The following is a 22,500-nucleotide window of genomic DNA, read 5'->3' as shown; positions in this document are numbered from 1 at the left end:
GTTGAGTTATTTGCTTGAAGGCCTGGCAATTAATGCCAGGTTTTTCTTCTCACTCAATTGGACTGTATGTCTTGACTTTTTCTACAATTAGCCATACTTGATGCCCACAACTATTCCATTTTAATCCAAACTATTCAAAGTTTTGACTTAAAATGGATTTGTTTTGGGCATAAAGTTATAGCTAATTGTAGAAAAAAGCCAAGACAGATTTCTAGCAACCAATTCAACAAAGGCCCTAGCGAGTAATTCCAACGGGGCCCTTAGCAACCAATTTAACCGGGCATCTTAACATAATCACCGGGGCCCTAGCCTCCAATTCAAACTAGGGCTATAGCATTCAATTCCACCGGAGTCCCTAGCAACGTTTTCCGACGGGGCCACTAACATCCAAATCATGGGAAGCCCCTAGCGAGCAATTCCTGTGGAGACGTAGCAACCAACCCCACCGAGGCTTCTACCATCCCGTTCCATGGGGGGACCCTAGTGAGAAATTCTACCCAGTAGGTGCTTAATACGTAATAGGCATAGTTAACTTTTGGCTATTACGTAATAGGACTTGTTAAAGTCCGCTTGTCAAGCGGGGAACTCCAGGTCGTAACTAGGGGGGGGGCACACATGGGCTGTTACACAGTACTTTAAGGGATTTTTCTTCTGGATATAATTTTTATTCAGGATTTCATTCTCTTTCATGTTTTTTTTTCTTTCAAGGTGTTTTTCTCAGGGAACATTTATAATCTAAAACTTTTTCGGCCGCATTAGGATTCGAAAGGAGTAGGGCTGGCATGGAATGAAATGCTAGGCAGGTGAACAATGAATGCCTCTCGAATATTATGATTTTGGGTATACTTTCCACATAATAACATATTACACTCACGGAGAAATCACTGCCCGTCTTCTAGAACAACTAAATGATTCGCGTGTTTCCATATGGAGGCCATAATTGACATGCAGGGGGGGGACTAACTACTAGAAATTCCTTGCATTTGATATACTCCTGTATGTTAAGTAATGCTTAAAAGGGTGTTATCAGATAATATTGGGGCTTGCTCATAACGTGTTTTTAGTAATAGTGTCTTTTACTCTATTGGAACTTGAATATGTTATCAGAGATGAAATAAAAGTGAGAGTATCACTACGGTTAGAATATGGTACACCTTCATATAGGATCAAAAGTCTTTCTTATCCCCTTAACTACACAGAATTTAGCACTTACATTAGAGACAATCTTGAACGAGTATATCTATGTACAAAGGCTACGAGATGCTTAAATTGTATTAGTGAAACATATTGAAGATTCGTTCTGGAACAAGAAATCTAAAGGATGATACTGTTGTATATACATCTTTTATAAATAAAAACAAATTTAAAAGCATAAGTAAAACAGAGAAAAAAGAAGTTAAAACGCAACAAGTAAAAAAGACGAAACGTAAAAAATCTTATAAGGGTTGAAATACAAGTAAAAAGAAAGTGCTGAAGGACCGAGATATATGATTTTTTTTGCAAGTGCGCACACAGGCTTTTAAAGCCACAACTGAATCATCTAGTTTAATGAAGCGTTAGAATAAATGCCTATGTTAGCCATTTATTTTTCTTCTCCTGAAACTGATTTTATACATGGAACTTGTTGGGTGCTGATTTTGTTCGTGAAATCCGATTTTTTCGTAAAACTCGTTGTTTGTTGATTTATTCTTTCGTGAAACTTAGTTAATTATGATATTTTTCTTCATGAAACTTGTTGTATGTTGTTTTTTCTTCTTGAAACTAAATGAATGCTGATTTTTGTTCGTGAAACTTGTTATTTGTGCATTATTCCTTCTAGAAACTTATTTTATCCTGATTTATATCTTCAAGAAACATGGTTTATTTTTATTTCTTCTTCCTGAAACTTGTGGTATGTTGATTTTTCTCCTCTTTAAATCGGTTTTGTTCTTGGAACTTGTTGTGTTCTCATTTTCGTTCGTAAAACTTAATTTATTTTCATATGTAGCTTCGTGAAGCTTGTTGTGTGTTGTTCTATTACTTCGTGAATCTTGATTTACCATGATATTATTCTTCGTGAAACATTATGCATGCTGATTTTCTTCGTGAAACTTGTTCTACTTTCATTGTTTCTTCAGGAAACCTAATGTATCTTGATTTATGTCTTCGAGAATCTTGTTATATTTTTATGTATTCTTCATGGAACTTGATGTATGTCGATTTTTCTCTTTGTGAAACTTGTACATTTATTTTTCTCCTTGTGAAATCGGTTTTGTTCCTGAAGCTTGCTACGTGCAGATTTTTATTCTTGAAACTTTATTTATCTGGATATTTTTCTTTGTGATACCTGTTGTATGTTGAGCTATTATTTCGTGAAAATTAATTTATCATGATAGTTTTCCTTGTCGAACTTATTGCAGGCTTATTTTGTTCGTGAAATTTGTTACATGTGGATTGTTTTTACAAGAAACTTAATGTATCTTGATTTATGTGTTCGAGAAACTTGCTATATTTTCATAGATAGTACACCGAAGATAGCACATCTCTTTGGTTAGATTAGAGACTATATAACCCTACCTATCTAGTGTAGGTTAGGTCAGTTAGGCTAGGTTAGGCTAGTTCAACCTAACCTACTAGTATGGAAGAATAAGGCGTACAAGATTCACAAAGAGAAAAGTCAAAATGTAACAAGTTAAAAGAAGAAATAGGAATATAAGAAGTTTCTAGAAGATATACATCAAGAAACATTATGTTTCTTGAAAAAAACAATCCATATACAACAAGTCTCACGAAAAAAGCAGCATGTATCATATTTCAAGAAGAAAAACGAGCATTCAACAAATTTGACGATAAAAACTATCATGATAAATTAAGTTTCACAAACAAAATCGGCACGCAACAAGTTCCATGAACAAAACCAGTTTCAACAGGAGAAAAATCAATGTACAAGTTTCAAGAAGAGAAAAACCAGCACGGTACAAGTTTCATGAAGAATAGTAGTAGTAGTAGTAGTAGTAGTAGAACATTTTTATTAGAAATAAACATTTCATAATCAATAGCACAACATAAGGGAAACTTGCGAGGCTGTGCTAAATTCAAGGGGAAAAAAGAAATAGAATATGGAGAATGAGAGAATGTGGATAATGAGACCATATACCGGAACCAACAACCATAAAAAACATAAACAATACATTACCTTGCGTGACCCCAAGACAACAAAAAACAACAAACAAAAAATTACACAAATACTACAAATGAATAACCAATGGAAAATTTATTTTATTTAATCTGTTTCAAAAGTATACTTACCGAGCAACTCCACACGTAAGTCAGACTTAAACTGGCCAAAGCAACCTATTTGCTTGATATCTATATTCAGTTTATTCCAAAGTTTTGAAGCTCTATAACTAAGTGAAAAAGAAGACCTACTTGAAACTAATCGAGGAACCTCAGTATTTCTTGGTATTCGAGTAACGTGGTGGTGAATATCAGACCTCTCACAAAATATTCCTTTAAAACAATCAAGGAAGGCTTTCAATCTAATACTTATATATAAAATCAACGTGTAAAAATCGTGTAATCCAGCTGCCGTCATTATATTTAATTCTCTATACACAGACCTCATAGACTCCTGGTTCCCAACACCACAAAAAAACCCGGATAGCATTATTCGGGATCACACGGATTGGACGAACTACCGAAGGGAAAGTTGCAAGCCGAATGGACGAACAATACAAAATGTAGGGATGAATCAGGGAAAAGTATAACAATTGTAGAGCATTTTGGGGGAAATATGTTTTAATTTGCAAATGATACCTAAGTTAACGGACAATATTTTCGAAACTGACTTCAAATGACCTTTAAATGATAGGGTTTTATCAACATTGATTCCGAGGTATTTGGTGAACCTCGTTCGCTTAATGATTCCCCGCTTTGAAATCATTTCCGCAAACAAGGTTTAAAAATCCGGAGATCGAGAGAAAATAGCAAAATTCGATTTATCTATATTCAGATCAAGGTGATTTATTTTAAGCCATGTACATATCTCGCTCATTGTTGCATTTATCGTTGACATAAGTAGTTGTTCCATAGGGGTAACACACACCAAGGCTGTATCATCAGCAAATAAGGGCATAGCAACCTGGGTCTTACTCGGACCGTTGTCATCAAAGTCGTCAACTCTGGGCAGAGCTTTCACAACATGCGGCAGATCATTAATAAAAATTAAAAACATAGTTGGAACCAGTACGGATCCTTTGAGAACCCCCCAATTAACAACATTTTTACTAGACGAAAAACATTTTAAATAGACACACTGCTGTGTATTTTGAAGATAACTGCAAAGCAAGCCCAATTTAGCACCCCTTAATCTATAAAAATTCACATTTTTTAAATAATAATCGATGGTCAACAGTGTCAAACGCCTTAATTAAATCCGAAAATATACCAGCTACCCTCAGCTTATTATCAAGAGCATCATTAATTATAGTAATAATAAATGAAATCGCCATATCTGTTGTTCTACCCTTCCCGAAACCAAACTGATTTGGATGTAGAAGTTATGACGTTCCAAATGCCCATAAGTTCTAATATTAATACATTTTTCTAAAACTCGTGAAACAACAGGTAATAATGAAATTGGTCTATAATTCCCCAAATCATTCTTGTTACCACCCTTAAACATAGGAGTTATTCTCGCAAATTTAAGACAATTGGGGAATTTCCCTTTCTTAAAACAAGCATTAATAAGGGATGTAAAAATATGTGAAATGCTTGGAAACGCGGTTTTTAAAACAAGACGGTTAATGGAATCACTCCCAGCCAAAGAACTTTTCATCTCAAAGATGATTTTACGAATTTCATCATGAGTGACAGGTCTTAGATACATTGATACATCAACAGAAGTATCCATAAAAGTCTCAAGCGGAGGATTATTATCAGAAGCTACTGTACCACGAGAAAATCGAGCCCCAACAGTTGCAAAATGTTCCGAAAGGCTATTACATATTACATCAAGCTCATTCGATTTTAACCCATCACTTGTGGGTAACTTTATCAGGAAGAACCGGATCTGTTGAAGATATAACACTTTTAATAATTTTCCATGTTTTAGCTGGGTTACCACAAGCATCTTTAAATTTACACTCAAAATATTTTTTCTTCGCGTTTCTCAAAAGTTTATTAAGAGCATTTCTATAATTTTTGTAAATTCTAGTGCAAACTGGATCATTTTCATTCTTTATCGAAACTGGTCTTTCTTATTTATGCACCGCAGAAGACTTGGTAACAAACACGGCTTTTTGGGTATCCTTTTCTTTGACCTTGTCCGATTAATTATAAAAGTTTTATTCAAAATAGAGATCAGTTTATTATAAAATCTTTGAAAACTTATATTTATATCATCAAGATTTTCAACTACATTATTCCAATTAACATTAGAAATCTCTTGTTTAAACTTTTCTACGTTACTCTGGTTGAGCACAGGTAACATACTCGTTTTCAATCTAAGGCCTTGCTGCCTCGGGAAACAAACTTTAAAACTTGCCGAAATCCCAAAATGGTCAGAAACATCAGTAACAATAACCCCTGGACCTGAAAATTTTGAATCAGAAAAAATATTATCAAGTAGTTTTGCCGTTAAAGTGGTAACACGAGTACAAACATTAATAGTGGGAAATAAACTATATGACATGCAAAGCTGTAGGAAATCCATAGGAGTATTCGAATTCATATCGTTAAGGTCAATATTAAAGTCTCCAAGCATGAAGAATGGGTGCGAAGCAGTAGGTAGTTTATCCAACTGTTCCTCCAAAATATACATAAAGGCCAGTATAGACCCAGATGGTGGTCTATAAAGTACAACAACATAAACTTCTTTCGGCTTAAGCCTAAGCTGAAGAATAAATGACTCAAATATCATCTCGTGATACAGCACTTGGTCACTTCTTACCAAAACCTCGATATCGCTCCGTATATAAGCTCCAATTCCTCCATGTTTTCGAAGTTGATGATTCCCATGATAAAATGTATACCCTGCAATATCCAAGAGAGCAGAGTTATGCTCATTTAGCCAAGTTTCTGTGAGACCAATAGTCTGAAAAATGGAAAGTTTGTACATCTCACTTACAAAATTAAAAGATGAATTCAATCCCTGGCAGTTAAGGTGGAAAACTCTGTGATCTTCAGAATCACCACCACTCTACCCGGACCTCAAGCCGTCTTTAAATAGGTACTTCGAATTAGAAGAAACATGTTGACCAGCAATCCCAACATCATAATTCCGGTGGAGCTGCTCCGTAAACATACTACCAAAATCAACAATTGAAGCTTTCAAATTTTTAAGACGGTTGTTGCCCGGGATGTCACGATCACAATCAACCATATTCATACAGTGTTACAACAAAGTAACATGGCCTCATCTCCAGAACAACACAAAAACAAAAAGAATATAAAAACATCTAAACAAGAACAAAATAGAATATAATAAACAACAAAAAAATGACACTTTCCATCTCGAAAAAAAACAAACAAAAAAAGAAACAGGCCATATTTGGTTTGACCGTAACGAATCCATTCACAAGTCACCAAATACAACGGCTGCTAAGTTCCCCAATCACACAACCAAAATTATTGCGACAAAATAGCAAGTTTTATTTTTTCATTTATTTTTTAATAATTTTTTGTTTTTAATTGGCTTTTTCAATAACAAATAAACACTCACTAAATTTAATTGCAGCAAACAAAATTTAAGAAAATTTAAGAATTCAACAAACTCTTAGCATTGTACCAAGGCACTTTAATAACACGGTTGTCCTTTTTAACAGAGATGCTGGGTGGTAGGGTAGGAGGTACCCAGCATTCCACACCTTTATCCACCAAATGCTTACGCAACCCAAGTAATTCTTTACTCAAAACCCGTACACGTGGCGTAACATCGTCACTAATAAAAACAGACTTTCAAACACCGAACTCTTTCCCTTTTAATTTTTTCGCGTTGCTTAGAATCAAGAAACGCGCCTTGACACTGTCCAGGCGCGTTTTTCCAGAATTTTAACAAAATTCTTGGAACAGTGAACCACAGTGAATGGTGGCAACTTGTCAGTTGGGAGTGACAAACCATCTACAATCACCTTGGAAACCCGAGATGTAGCCTCATTCAAGGGGACATCATTAAAGCCCAAAAACAGCAAATTGTACAACTTGTCCCGATTTTCATCAACAAGAGACTGGGTCACAACCACATTCATTTCTTCGTTGCATTTCTTAATCAGCTGTGACTGGGCTTTCACAAAACTTTGCAGAGCAAGTTCCGATTTCGTTGTTGCAATTTCATTGTCCATTGCACTACCTTTATTTTCTAGAACCACAACACGACTATTAACTGTACCCAAATCACCCCTAATTTCAAGTACACTCTGCTTTAGGGTTTCCATGTTCATATTAATAGATTGGACCATTTCCAAAATTTTAATGATATTCTCTACATTCGTTTTCTGGCAGTCCGCGTTAAAACTTTTATCCGAATTACTAGTCGATTTCAGAACCAGATCCGATTACGCGTTTGGTTCTGGACATCCTTCCTATTCTGACGTTATCAAAATAATATAATTCACCCACCTTTACAAAAACTTATTTTTTAACCGACGCTAGTTTACAGCGTGCAGTTTGCATTAACCTTTAAAAGGGTACAACTAACACCCACATCAGGATTCCTCAGGAACTATCTCGAACGTAGAACTCGCTCCTTTGTATCCAAGATTTCAATTTTAACAATTAATTCAAGCAATTCTCACGATATTATTCACATAAGTCTACAACATAGCATAGCAGCCGCTGTATCCGGGCAAAAGCAGTCAGACAAGTTAAGCCGTCGACTGCTAAATGCTAACTGAAATAAGTAAAAATATAACAAGTTTCTCGAAGACATAAATCAAGATACATTAAGTTTCTTGAAGAAATAATCCACATGTAACAAGTTTCACGAACAACAATCTGTATTCATCATGTTTCACGAAGAAAAATTTTCTGATAAAATAAGTTTTCCCAAAGAGTAAATCAACATAAAACAAGTTTTACGAAGAAAAATGTCCAGATAAATTAACTTTTACGAACAAAATCTGCACTTAGTATGTTCCACGAACAAAACCGGCTTTACGAGGAGAAAAATCCGTTTACATGTCTCACGAAGAGAAAAATCGACATGTGTCAAGTTTCATGAAAAACAAATATGACAAGTTTCTTGAAGACATAAATCAAGACACATTAAGTTTCTTGAAGAAATAATCCATGTGGATCAAGTTTCGCGAAGAACAATTAGTATACATCGTGTTTCACAAAGAAGAAACCAACATGCAGCAAGTTTTACAAAGAAAAATTTCATGATAAATTAAGTTTAAAGAAAGAATAGAAAAACATTAAAATAATTTCTCGAGAAAAACATCAAGATGAATTAAGTTTCACGAACAACAATCAGCACGCAACAAATTCAACAAACAATACCGGTTTCACGAGGCGAAATATCAAAGTACATGTTTCACGAAGAGAAAATCAACATGCAAGTTTCATGTAAAAAAATCAGCACACAAGTTCCACGAAGTAAACTGGATTGACGAGGAGAACAATCAATGGACAAATTCACGAAGAGAAAAATCAGCGTGCAAGAAGTTTCATGAAGAAGAAATAAAATATAACATTGTTTTCGGAGACATAAATCAGGATACATTAAGTTTTTGAAGAAATAGTTCATACGAAACAAGTTTCACGAAAAATAATCAGCATACATAATGTTTCACGTAGAAAAAATTTAAGTTTCACGAAGAAGGATATCTAGATAAATCAAGTTTCATGAACAAAAATCAGTAAGCAACTAGTTCCACGAACAAAACTGGTTTCTTGAGGAAAAATCAATGTACAACTTTCAGGAAGAGAAAAATTAACATGCAATAAGTTTTATAAATAAAAGAAAAATATAACAGGTTTCTCGAAGACATAAATCAAGATATATTAAGTTTCTTGAAGAGATAATCCACATACAACTAGTTTCACGAACAAAATTCAGCTTGCGACATATTTCACGAAGAAAAACCAACAAGCAACAAGTTTGACGAAGAAAAATATCATGAAAAATCAAGTTTCACGAAAGAATAAATGTAGAATAACTAACAATAAATATTTAGTTTCATGAAGAAAAATATCAATACCAATTAAATTTCAGGCACAAAAGTCAGAACGCAACAAATTCTACAAACAAAACCGCTTTCCTGTGGAAAAAAATCGATGCACAAGTTTCACGAAGATAAAAATCAACATGTAACTAGATTTATGAAGAAAAAATGAAATATAATAAATTTTTCGAAGACATACATCAATGCATATTAAGTTTCCTGAAGAAATAATCTGCCTGTAACATTTTTCCATGATCAAACATCAACAGCCATCCTGTTTCACGAAGAAAAAATAATATACAAAAAGTTTAAAAAGAATCAGCATAAAAGTTTCACGAGGAAAACATCAATACACATTATATTTCACGAACAATAATTCAGCATGCAACAAGTTTCATGAACAAAAAAATGTTTCACGAAGAAAAATATTGAGGTAATACAAGATTCATGAAAGAAAAAAGTCAATATAGAAAAATTATCATGAAGAAAAACTAAAAGTGCAACAATATTCACGATGAAAAAATGAACATACACCAGTTTTCACAAAGAAATGATTAAAATACGACATGCTTCATGACTAAAACAAATCAACTTGCAACTACTTTTACGAAGAGAGAAAAATGTCGTAGAACAAGTTTCACGAAGAAAAAAATTCATTTAAAACACGTTTCACGACAAAGAAATTAACATAAAACAACTTTCATGAAGATAGAATAAAAAGTTTTCAGTAAGAAAAAAGTTAACGGAAAATAAATTTCGCGTAGAAAAAGAAACCGACATACTTTGGGCTTGTTTGAAAATTCTGAGATAGTCAATTGATTCGAAACACTATTCGCATATTGAGCCTCCTGTTTCAGAGGCAGTAATTTCGTACGGTAGCATATTTGTTTTCAAATTTGCAGTTAGTCCTACAAAATAACGGTTAACATAGACATTTATTTTAGCCAAAAAGACTGCCCCACAGCAAAGTGATGCTTTTACACATTTTCTGCTGCAAAACAACAATTCTAACCAAAGGAAGCCCAAAATTTTATTGTATGAAAACTCTGAGATAGTCAATTGTTGTAGAATTATTGAGAAACCATACGCATATTTAAGCTCGGGTTTAAGAGGCAGTAATGCTCTACGATAGTGCATTCGTTTCTAAGGGTTTAGAAAGTCCAACAAGATAACGGTTAACATAACGGCTAACAGTTTATTTTAGCCAAAAAGTCTCTCCCATAGCAAAATGGTATTTCCAGCCATTTTGATGTGTAAAACAACCATTATAGCCAAAAAAGATCAAAAAGCTATTGTGTGAAAATTCTGAAATAGTTAACTAATTTAAAATTATTGAAAAACTATATGTATTTTGAGCCTCGAGTTTCAGAGGCTTTAATATCGTATGGTAGTAATTCGTTTCTAAGGGTGTAGGTACTCCTACAAAATAAACGGTTAACATAGACCCTTATTTTAGCCAAAAAGACTCTCCCACAGCAAAGAGGTTTTTAAGCCATATTTTTAGGTGCAAAACAGCAATTCTTGTAAAAAAGGCTAAAATGGTATTGTGTGAAAATTCTGAGATAGTCAATTGATTTAGAATTTTTGAAAAACTATACGCTTATTGAGCCTCGAGTTTCAGAGGTAGTAATGCCGAACGGTAACTTATTCGTTTCTAAAGGTGCAGGTAGTCCTACAAAATAAAGGGCTAACATAGACATTTATTTTAGCCAAAAACGACTGTCCCACACCAAAGTGATATTTTCAGCCATTTTGTGTTGCAAAACAAAAACAAGGGTAAAAATGGGCCAAAAAGCTATTGTGTGAAAAGTCTGAGATAGTCAATTGATTTAGAATTATTAAAAACCGATATGCATATGGAGCTTCGAGTTTCAGAGGCTGTAACACCGTACAGTAACGGTACTGAAACAAAGGTGCAGGTAGTCTTACAGAATAACAGTTAACATAGGCATTTATTTCAGCCAAAAAGAGTGTCCAACAACGAAGTGGTCTTTTCAGCCATATTGTGGTGAAAAACAACAATAATAGCGAGATAGAGACGGTCAATTGATTTATAATTACCGAAATTATGTACGCATGTCGAGCCTCGAGTTTTAGAGGCACTAATGCCGTAAGGTGTCGCATTCGTTTTTAAAAGGTTCAGGTAGTCCTACAAAATGAACGGCTAACGTAGACGTTTATTTTGATTCTTCAAATAACTAGATGATGCGTGTGTGTCTTAAAAAAAATTGTTTACATACTCATAAAAAGACAAGATCATATATATTGGTCCTTCAGCATCTTTAAACGGTCATGAAACGGTGTAAACGGATTTAGTTTACTCTAAAATCGTTCAAGCACTTTTTACGCGTCGGCAGATTCAATTCTGGATAAAACAAGCGTCCATTTCTCTCACCTTTAGAAGTCACTCCAGTTGCTTAAAAAAGAGATTTGAATCCTTCTAAATATTTCCCGGGGCTTAAATTTTCTATCCCCTGGTGGAATTGGTTGCTCTGGCTCCTCCGGTCAAATTGCTTGCTAGGGGTACCCCAGTGGAATTGGATACTATGGGGACTGGTGGGATTGAATACAAGGGACCCGTTGGGATTGAATTCTAGGGGCCCTGCTGGAATTGCTTGCAAGGGTTCCCAACTTTTTTAATTCGTATTTTTTTGCTTATATTTTATCCTTTATAAGCTTTTTTCACACTGTGTTATTTCGTTTGTTGTGTTTTAAAAGCTTTTGCTGTGTTTTAATAATGCTTAAAAATTTGTTTTTATTAATAAAAGACGTATGTACAACAGTCTTCATTTTTTAAATTTCTCGTTCAAACTTCAAAGTTTGACAAATCAAAGTCATTGGTATGATTTACCTCTTTACTGTTTTTTGAAAAAACTTCTTTTTTGGAAAAGATCAATAACATTAGTTTTCAAAGGAATTACGAAGGAGTGTGATATGAAGAAATGGCAAAATGTGTTTTTATTGTTGGACGCCAAATCGTTTTTTACTCGATTCAAACAAATCTTCAATATATTTCACTAATGCAGTTTAAGTATCTTGTAGCCTATATACTTAGGTATTCTCGTTCAAGATTATTGAACGATTGTATATGAAGGGATACCATATTCTAGCTTAATGATACTCTCTCTTTTATTTTATCTCTGATAGCATATTCAAGTTTCAATAGAGTAAAAGACATTATTACTAAAAACTCTGCTATGAACATGTACCAACATTATCTTATAACACCCTCTAAAGCATTACTTAACATGCAGGTGCATTTGATACGTAATCGATTTCTAGTAATCTATTTTCCCCCTGCATGTCAATTATTGCATACGTTTGGAAACATACGAACCACTTAATTGTTATAGAAGGCGGGCAGGTATTTCTACGTGTTTGCAAAAGTTTATCATGTAGAAAACATCCATCAAATCATATTCCTGGAAAGGCATTCATATTCCACCTGTCTAGTACTCCATTCCATTGTAGCCCTTGAAAAAAAACACCCGGACAGAAAAGGAAATCCTGAAGAAAAAATTCCATTAAAGTATGTAACAACCCGTGTCTGTCCCTCTCAGTTACGACCAGGGATTCCCAGCCTGACTAGCAGATTCTGACAAGTTCTATTACGTAACACCCAGAAGTAAACAAAACCCATTATGTAATTAGCACCTGCTTGGTGTAATTGCTTGCTAAGGTCCCAGTGGAATTACTCACTAGATGTCCCCCTGTTGGAATTGTTTGCTAGGGGCTTCGTTGTAATTGGCTGTTAGGGGTTCCGATGAAATTGGATGTTATGGCCCCTGTTGGAATTGGATGCTAGGGAACCATGTGAAATTGGATGCTTTGGCCATCGGTGGTTAGGTTGGGGGGACCGGGGAAATTGGTTGGTAGGGTCCCCGTTGGAATTGTTTGCTAGGGCCCCAGTTGAACTGGTTGCATGGGGCCCCTCGTAACAATTGCTCGCTATGGTACCTGTGGAATTCACTGCTAGGGCCCCCCGGTTGTTAGGGGCCCCCAATGGAAAAATCTGCTAGAGCCCCTCATTGGAAATGGATTCTAGGGCCGCCCAATGGAAAAGGTTGCTAGGGGTCCCCGGTAAAAATGGATGCTATGGCCCCCCTTGGAATTGGATGCTAGGGGCCCCCCAGTGAAATTTGATACTAGGGCCCCTGATTGTTAGGTTAAGGGGCCTGTTAAAATTGGTTGCTTGGGCCCTGTTGGAATTGCTCACTAGGGCCCTCCGGTTGAATTGGTTGCTAGGAATTCCTCGTTAGAATCGCTCTCTAGGGTCCTGCGTCTTGAACTTTCCTCACTAGCAGGTCCTTAATGTTTTTTTCTGGCCCTCGTAGGTTTTTTTAACACTCAATGCAAATCCTGAAGTAAAGAAGCCCTTGGCCTTGTAGGTTTTCAAACACCCAAAGAATCTATTATGTAACAAGCAAATCCCATTTTGTAATAATCAAGGAAATTCTGAATCGTAGGGTTTTTTTTACACGCGTAATTTTTTAAGAAAAACACTCTATTACGGTACACCCAAAGCCTATTACATAACATCAAAAGAAATCCTGATTTTTCAGGCTCTCGTAGGTTTTTAAAGAACAATAAAACAAAACGTGATTTGGCGGAGCCCCTGAAGGTTTTTAACGCTCAAAGAAACTATTAGGTAACAACCAAACCCTACTACATAACCAAAGTAAACAATCCCTATTCCTTAAGAGACACCTATGTCTCGATGACAACATTCTCTATGATTTAGGTGTACTATAACGTTGCAGGTGCACTATTGTATTGCACAGGTGCGCGTAATAACTTCTTGAGGGGCTTGTAGCTTCAGGTTTACCCCCTATTTGTCTCCTTAAAAGCCTTATGGAAATGCTACTAATAATTATTTTTCTTTATTTCTGCTCGTCATTGGTATGATGTACCTTTTTACTGTTTTTTAAAAACTTCTTTTGTGGAAAAGATCTATAACATAGGTCATTGTGATATCAAGAAAAGGCAAAATGTGTTTTTATTGTTGGAAGCCAAATCGTTTTACTCGTTTTTTCTTTTCTTTTTTCATGTAAGTTTGACCAAGTCAGTTTGCTGAAGACCCAGTTTCATTTTTATTTAGCAAAGTATCACTGCCTAGTCATCAACAGTTGGACCAATCAGGCTGCTTAGGAACGAGAAAGCAAATTAAATTCGCTAGATTCACGTTGTGTTGGTGTTTTTGATAGACCTAACAGACTTGGCTTCTTTTTTATGCCTTGTTTTACTATGGTAATGCAACGCATTCTAAAAATCGGAATTTTGATGCCAATAGTTATATAAAAAATCGCATTTTCATGCCGATTTTAAATATATATGTTTCATCAAGTTTAGTCGTACCTATCAAAAGTAACAAGCCTGAGAAAATTTGCCTTATTTCAGAAAATAGAGGGAAACACCCCCTAAAAGTCATATATTCTAACGAAAATCACGCCATCAGGCTCAGCGTATCAGAGAACCCTACTGTAGAAGTTTCAAGCTCCTATCTACCAAAATGCGGAATTTTGAATTTTTTGTCAGAAGACAGATAACGGATGCGTAATGCGTGTTTATTTTTTATTTTTTCTATTTTATTCAGGGGTGATCGTATCGACCCAGTGGTCCTAGAATGTCGCAAGATGGATCACTCTAACGGAAATCAAAAGTTCTAGTGCCCTTCTTAAGTGACCAAAGAAATTGGAAGGCACCTAGGCCCCCTTCCATGGTAATATTTTTGCATACTTAAAGTATTGTTCCAATACTTTAAGTATGACCCCTGAATCACAGAGGCCGATTAATTAGAATAAATAGCCCTTTTGAAATTACTAAAACATAAATAGCGAGGTATTGATGAGGGGACGAACACCAGTCATATGCGTAATAATTTATGTTCGTTTTAAGCTTTAATGTTACTCCTTACTTTCAGTTGAAAAAACTTGTTCTTTAGTTTAATTTTTATAAAGATCAAGGCCTTTTAAGCTAGCCAGTGCTTATAAGAAAAAAACATTTAATTCTTTTTCTCAATAGCTTGATCTCTTTGGAATATATTATGCTTTAGTCTTTATGCGATGTTTAATTGCAGTTAGATAATAACCAAAATACTCAAAAGAAAATAGTATCTATGCGGAACCAACGCTTATGTCCATAGTAATCTTTACTCTTCCTTAAGTATAATGCAACTCTTATACTTCTGCAGAATTTTAATGCAACTCGTATGCTTCTTTAGATGTCACATGTGTCACTTCTATGTTCCTTTTTGTTTATCTATAAAAGTTGAAACTGATTCAGTTTCTTTTTTTAGGAAAATTCGCTTGTAGAGTAAACATGCAAGGCTTCAGCTTCGCTCTACCACTTAACCTGGCTGTACCTTCCGTCATAACTTTTATGGTGATTTTTTGTGGCATAAGAGAAAAGGATACCTGTGCATTCAAAGGGGTTTTACCCAGCTATTTATTTTTCAATTGTCCTGAAGGTGACTTTGTGGAGGATGTAATTTTCAGTCAGGTATTCTGCAAATAGTTCCTGTTTTATTATGTTTTGAATGTAGGCTGGTTGGGAGGGAGCATTTTAAAGAGAGGCATAGGGACAGGGAGAGAGGGGGGAGAGGAGAGTGAGAGAGAGGAAGAGAGATAGAAAAAGAGAGAAAAAAGAGAGAAAGGGGATGGTTGAAGGGACCCAAATAAAATGTCAAAATGACTAGTTGATTTTTATTGTGCTTTATAGTGAATAGTTTTTAACAGATGGCTTGTTTTATTTGTATTTTTAATAGTAATTGATTCAAGATTTTTTTCTGTTAACGTAACTTACGAAAGACTTACACAATTATCTAAATAATACGACACTAAGCGTTTCCGTTTGTTTTGTTCTGTACTTTAAATGGAAGGTCTTAATATGAAAGTCTGTATCATCAGCTTAGTGCTTGTTTAGATAGTTTTTTTTGTTGAGGGGCTGGTGCTATTGAGCAAAGGATTTACAAAATATTATCATGATTTTTATGCGGAACTGAAACAAGAGGCATAACTAATATAATTCCAGCTTTTTAAAACCTAAAAATTGATAATTATCGAATAGTTATTATCTTAAATCATACCGTACTCTTAAAATCAACTTCATTCTCCATTGCCTAAAACCTAAACAATGTTGTTAGTTATAAAATGCATTTTGTGTATAAGCTTTATCACTGCACCCCAAGAAACATAACATAGCACAATATACTGTTAGTAATCTAAAAAGGGTTTTATTAGTGATGGAAGTAAAGTGAGAAGATGAAACTTAAAATAAACAAGAATTATTGCTCTGCAGCCATTGCAACGCATATATGTGAAACTACTCAAAATAAACCGACAGATGATATCTTTCTATGTTTGCACGATTATTTAAAATGTGTGTTTTCCTGAAAACACACAGCTCAGGTATAAGGAAGTAGAGTCTTTTATTTTTGTACCTTACAAACTGCCCTGAAGCGCTTTTTTTGTACTGTACAAAAAAAATCTTATGCAGTTTTAACTTCTGATGTGAAATGAAATAATGGATCGGGCAGGAAATGCAAAAAAAATTAAAAAAAATACCACATCGAAAAATGGACCTACCTTGGCTAATCTGTCCTAAAATATATTTGTAGAAAAGTTTGTCAACTGAGAAATATAAGCTGTTATCGAATTTATATCATTGTTTATAGAGCAGAAACCGGTCATCCTTCTTTTGCTGCATTGTCAGTTTTTGGATATTACACTTCAATTTTTTCTACAAGTTTTCACAAGAAAAGTTAGATTCGTTAAAGGGAGCAGAATAAGCAAGAAATAAAACAGCAAAATCGGCTAAAATTGGATAAAACCTGGGATTGTATCCAAGCATTGAAGGAGGAGAGGGGAAGTGGGGCTGCATATATACTGTAAAAGACTTACAGAATTCTATAAACATAGAATGTTATGAAAACATTGGAATAAGAAATTTTTATTGTAGCATTTAGTTATAAAAAGAATCTTTCATCTTGATTACTGGAAGCAGTTGGCCTATTATAGCAATCAACTCGTATAATACTCCGTTTTTTGCAAAAAAAAAGAAAAAAAAGTTAAAACGACTGGCTTCTATCTTAAATAAAAACTAAATTACCAAAAAAAGTGTTTACGGGGGGGGGAGTTTCTATATGGGTTTTTGGGAGGGGGGTAATAGATTTTGTGCGTAAAATAGGTAATTCCTAGAAAAATTTGTATAAACCTCGAAATACCAGAGGAGACAGGTCCCACTTTTCCCATGTTCGGCCGTGACTTTTACTTGCATCTAGGGGTCTGGAATTAGTTCTATTTGTCGTGTTTGTTTTAGTATAAACTTTTAACTCAACATTAATATAGATCTCTAATTATTTATCTTTTATGTGTGTAAATAAATTTTTTTGACCTAATATAAAATTTTGAAGTGTAATTTATTGCTTTGATGTGTATATATTCTTCTTCTTTTTTCTTTTTTTTTTAGTTTTTGCAAGATTGAAATATCAATTGAAGTTTTTGTTAAGATTAGTTTATACTTGTCAGTACTTATCGTGTTTCTGAAGACAAATTTCTTTGTTCTAAAATATATCAGAAACAAATGAAATCTAGGCTAATTAGCAGAGTTACATAGCCTATCCTCATAGGAGATGAGCAACCTTACGGTTCTTACTAATGTCTCCTTGGTTGTAGTTACCCTATCACTAAATTTCAGCTGAAAGTGGGTGGTCTAGTGTGGAAGGTAGGTGACTCATTAGTGGAGGATGATTCTGAAAATATAACTGCTCAGTCGCATTGCCTAAAAATTATTTACCTAAAACAAGATGCTAGACATCTATTTTCCATCTGAAAGCCATGGGGAAGAGGGAAAGGGCTGTTTAAGTGGTCATGCGGTACCTTCAATAATGTAGATTATAAATCACTACATGATTCTACCTAAAACAAAAGTGTAAGATGTGAGCTTTCCTACGAATATCTAGCAGTAAAATGGAGATAAGGCTGTTGCAACATCCATCGCCCTATATGTCGCCTCTAGCCATTCTGATTTTCAAATTCTTATATAGCTCTGGTTAAAAACATTGTACAACACACATAGCTCTCCACTAGAAAGCTAACGGTGGTCTGGAAGGAAGGGGTGTTACCGGGCATACTTAGCCTTAATAACGCCCCCTAGCAGAGTAGGTTGAAAATCCCTGCATGGCTATGCCTCAAGCAATATGCAACATGCCTTCCTTTGTGCTAAAAGTTGGCTTAGGGAACTGATAGACTGCATTGGAATGCCCTGGAGAACCTTTTAACCCCTAGGGCTCTCTATTCATACCAGCCAAAAAATCGTTGTGTAATTCCGATTTAAACAGGACGGAACATAGCCACCTTGAGATAAGCAGATGGCTGGAAGGATGGGGGATATTAGGGGGTCATGGTCATTTTTGGCATTCAGTGATTTAGATTGAAAATTGTTGCATGATTTCAATTATAACAACATATAACATGCCTGCGTAGATAACTTCGAAGACCACACTGCCTTTCCATGACTACCATATTGGTAGTAGTTTTAGGGGTTGTCAGTAGTATCGCTGGCCCAGTTTGGCTCTCAGATCACACAAGTTGAAAGTTCTTCCAAGATCCTGTTTCAGAAAGCTATGACATGCCTTACTGTTTGTGAAAAACTGTGATGGCGGGGGAGGAAGTAGGTGATAAGTAAGGGATCATGGTATTAGATTTTGCCTCCAACTCATTTTCCAAGCTATTAACGCATTAGCTCATTTCTTAGCTAAACAACTATTTGGTTGGTATTGACCGTAAAACAGAAGTAGATAGCCTCTCGAAATTTTTCACTTCCTGAATATTTTAATATCTCATGAGTGAATTTTTTACATAAAAAACTATTTAATGTACATTTGTAAAGCCTTTTAAGAATTACTGATAGTCATTCAATTGAAAATTGTATCTCTTTCAGTTAGGAAAATGATTATCAAGCTGTAAACCACCTTTCTCATAACATTAGTTAATAAGAAAGTAGCAAAATGGAACCTTTGACGTCCTAAGCAATGAGAAAATTTTCTGAATCATAAGAACGAACAAAACATACAGTTTCTCTAACCCAGTCTTTCACCGAAAATGAAAGCACAAACAAAAATTGCTTTTAAACTTAGATGGAGGCACTTTCGGATCCATGATAAAATTTTCCTTTCTTGATCGGTAAATTTTTCTGCATACTATTTCAACAAAACATTTTAGCTATGGAGCGAGGGACCTTTCGTTTATCATAAGCACTTTCAGATTTTAGTCTAACTTCAATTTCAAACTTCTCAGTACTAGCTTATATCTTTCAACGGAGCTTTCTACTCAAACGCAGAAACATGGCTTGGCGGAACAACTTCTCGTAGTTTTTTTCCAACATTTACCATAAAACTAATTTTCTGCTCTCACATGGTAACTCCTGGCTTAAGAATGAGCGAAGAACATCCTTTTTTATCCCTGGCAAAAATCATACTAACCTTTTCAAAATATTGTGTCAATTTTGCCAGTTCAGCCTTTAGTCCACACTTTTTGTACAAACCACAGAGGTTACACCCCAACTAGTTTTTTATAATGAAGTGAAAAGTGCAACATAAAAAAAGGCAGGGAAAAATCAAAGCACCGCTCCTACAACCCTGTTATTTTTTTGGCTTGAAGGGTTTCAGATGCAAAAACAATAATTCTAAATTTATATGTTATTGTTTGTGGCACGCAGGAGTGGGATTTGGGCGTCAGTACAAGTTGCAAGTTGATTTTTTATTACGAAGGAGATTACAGTTTCGATAAAAGTGACAAAAAATAGGTTAACTATATAGAACCTACAAGAATTACAGGTAAGATCTCAAAAATATCAATGGGTAACTACCTGATTCTTAAGTTACTGTTTTAATTTACTCCACTTTACAAAGGTACATTTTATGCTCTTTATAGTTTGGCTTCCTGTGGTTTGTTTGGTTCCTGTCACAAGTCTGGGTAACCATCCACATATGGTCACCAAAGTGCGAGCGTTTGGCATCCACCGAGAAGCTTTTCTTAAACCCCTATTATTCAGGCATCTTCATCGATCAAAGTTTGGGTATGAACAGAAGACGTGACGATGGCATTATAGTTAGAGTTAATGTAAGTTTGATAAAGCTTCAAATGAAAATGTTTTACTGGCTCTCATTTAGCCTGATAGAAAATAGTCGCAAAATGCAGTCTTCCTTTAATTATAGACCATAGGTTTCACTATTACTACACGCTTGTCACGTAAACAACCCACCTAAGGATGAAAGACTCGTAAACACTCCTTTCCTATCTCTCTCCCCTATCTTTTAAGCCTTTGCAGTGACTAAGCAATGTATCGAGAGATCCTTAAAGATTTGAAGTAGGTTTTTCTATTCCCATTCCCGTCTAGTCTGTTGCAAGTCCTAAATAGATATTGCTCAATTTTGTGTGTTTTATAACAGTTGAAAGTTGTTGTTTTTTTCAGAAAAGTAGTTATGGAAAAGAAGTTTGAGTCAAACGGGAATTTATTCCATCGAGTGATTAAGGTATCAATCCAAAACCCGTACCCATTAGTACTCGGTCGCATATGTTAACATAGTTAGCACACACACACACACACACACACACACACACACACACACACACACACACACACACACACACACACACACACACACACACACACACACACACACACACACACACACACACACACACACACACACACACACACACACACACACACACACACACACACACACACACACACACACACACACACACACACACACACACACACACACACACACACACACACACACACACACACACACACACACACACACACACACACACACACACACACACACACACACACACACACACACACACACACACACACACACACACACACACACACACACACACACACACACACACACACACACACACACACACACACACACACACACACACACACACACACACACACACACACACACACACACACACACACACACACACACACACACACACACACACACACACACACACACACACACACACACACACACACACACACACACACACACACACACACACACACACACACACACACACACACACACACACACACACACACACACACACACACACACACACACACACACACACACACACACACACACACACACACACACACACACACACACACACACACACACACACACACACACACACACACACACACACACACACACACACACACACACACACACACACACACACACACACACACACACACACACACACACACACACACACACACACACACACAGACACACACAGACACACACAGACACACACAGACACACACAGACACACACAGACACACACAGACACACACAGACACACACAGACACACACAGACACACACAGACACACACAGACACACACAGACACACACAGACACACACAGACACACACAGACACACACAGACACACACAGACACACACAGACACACACAGACACACACAGACACACACAGACACACACAGACACACACAGACACACACAGACACACACAGACACACACAGACACACACAGACACACACAGACACACACAGACACACACAGACACACACAGACACACACAGACACACACAGACACACACAGACACACACAGACACACACAGACACACACAGACACACACAGACACACACAGACACACACAGACACACACAGACACACACAGACACACACAGACACACACAGACACACACAGACACACACAGACACACACAGACACACACAGACACACACAGACACACACAGACACACACAGACACACACAGACACACACAGACACACACAGACACACACAGACACACACAGACACACACAGACACACACAGACACACACAGACACACACAGACACACACAGACACACACAGACACACACAGACACACACAGACACACACAGACACACACAGACACACACAGACACACACAGACACACACAGACACACACAGACACACACAGACACACACAGACACACACAGACACACACAGACACACACAGACACACACAGACACACACAGACACACACAGACACACACAGACACACACAGACACACACAGACACACACAGACACACACAGACACACACAGACACACACAGACACACACAGACACACACAGACACACACAGACACACACAGACACACACAGACACACACAGACACACACAGACACACACAGACACACACAGACACACACAGACACACACAGACACACACAGACACACACAGACACACACAGACACACACAGACACACACAGACACACACAGACACACACAGAC

At 36.2% G+C, this 22,500-nt stretch overlaps 1 protein-coding gene across 2 annotated transcripts in view; it reads left to right on the top strand.

Moving 5' to 3' along the window:
* The window catches only part of LOC136034664 (chitin synthase chs-2-like), a 126,158-nt gene that overhangs the window by 46,551 nt on the left and 57,107 nt on the right, over positions 1-22,500 (top strand). For both annotated transcript variants that reach the window (XM_065715980.1, XM_065715979.1), the window contains 2 exons: positions 15,439-15,641; positions 20,075-20,263. In XM_065715980.1, the coding sequence (XP_065572052.1) occupies positions 15,439-15,641; positions 20,075-20,263 (392 nt within the window). The remainder of the gene's footprint in view (positions 1-15,438; positions 15,642-20,074; positions 20,264-22,500) is intronic.

Source organism: Artemia franciscana, chromosome 13 (genome assembly GCF_032884065.1).
Source record: "Artemia franciscana chromosome 13, ASM3288406v1, whole genome shotgun sequence".
NCBI lineage: Eukaryota > Metazoa > Arthropoda > Branchiopoda > Anostraca > Artemiidae > Artemia > Artemia franciscana.
This window is presented reverse-complemented; position numbering and strand designations above follow the sequence as displayed.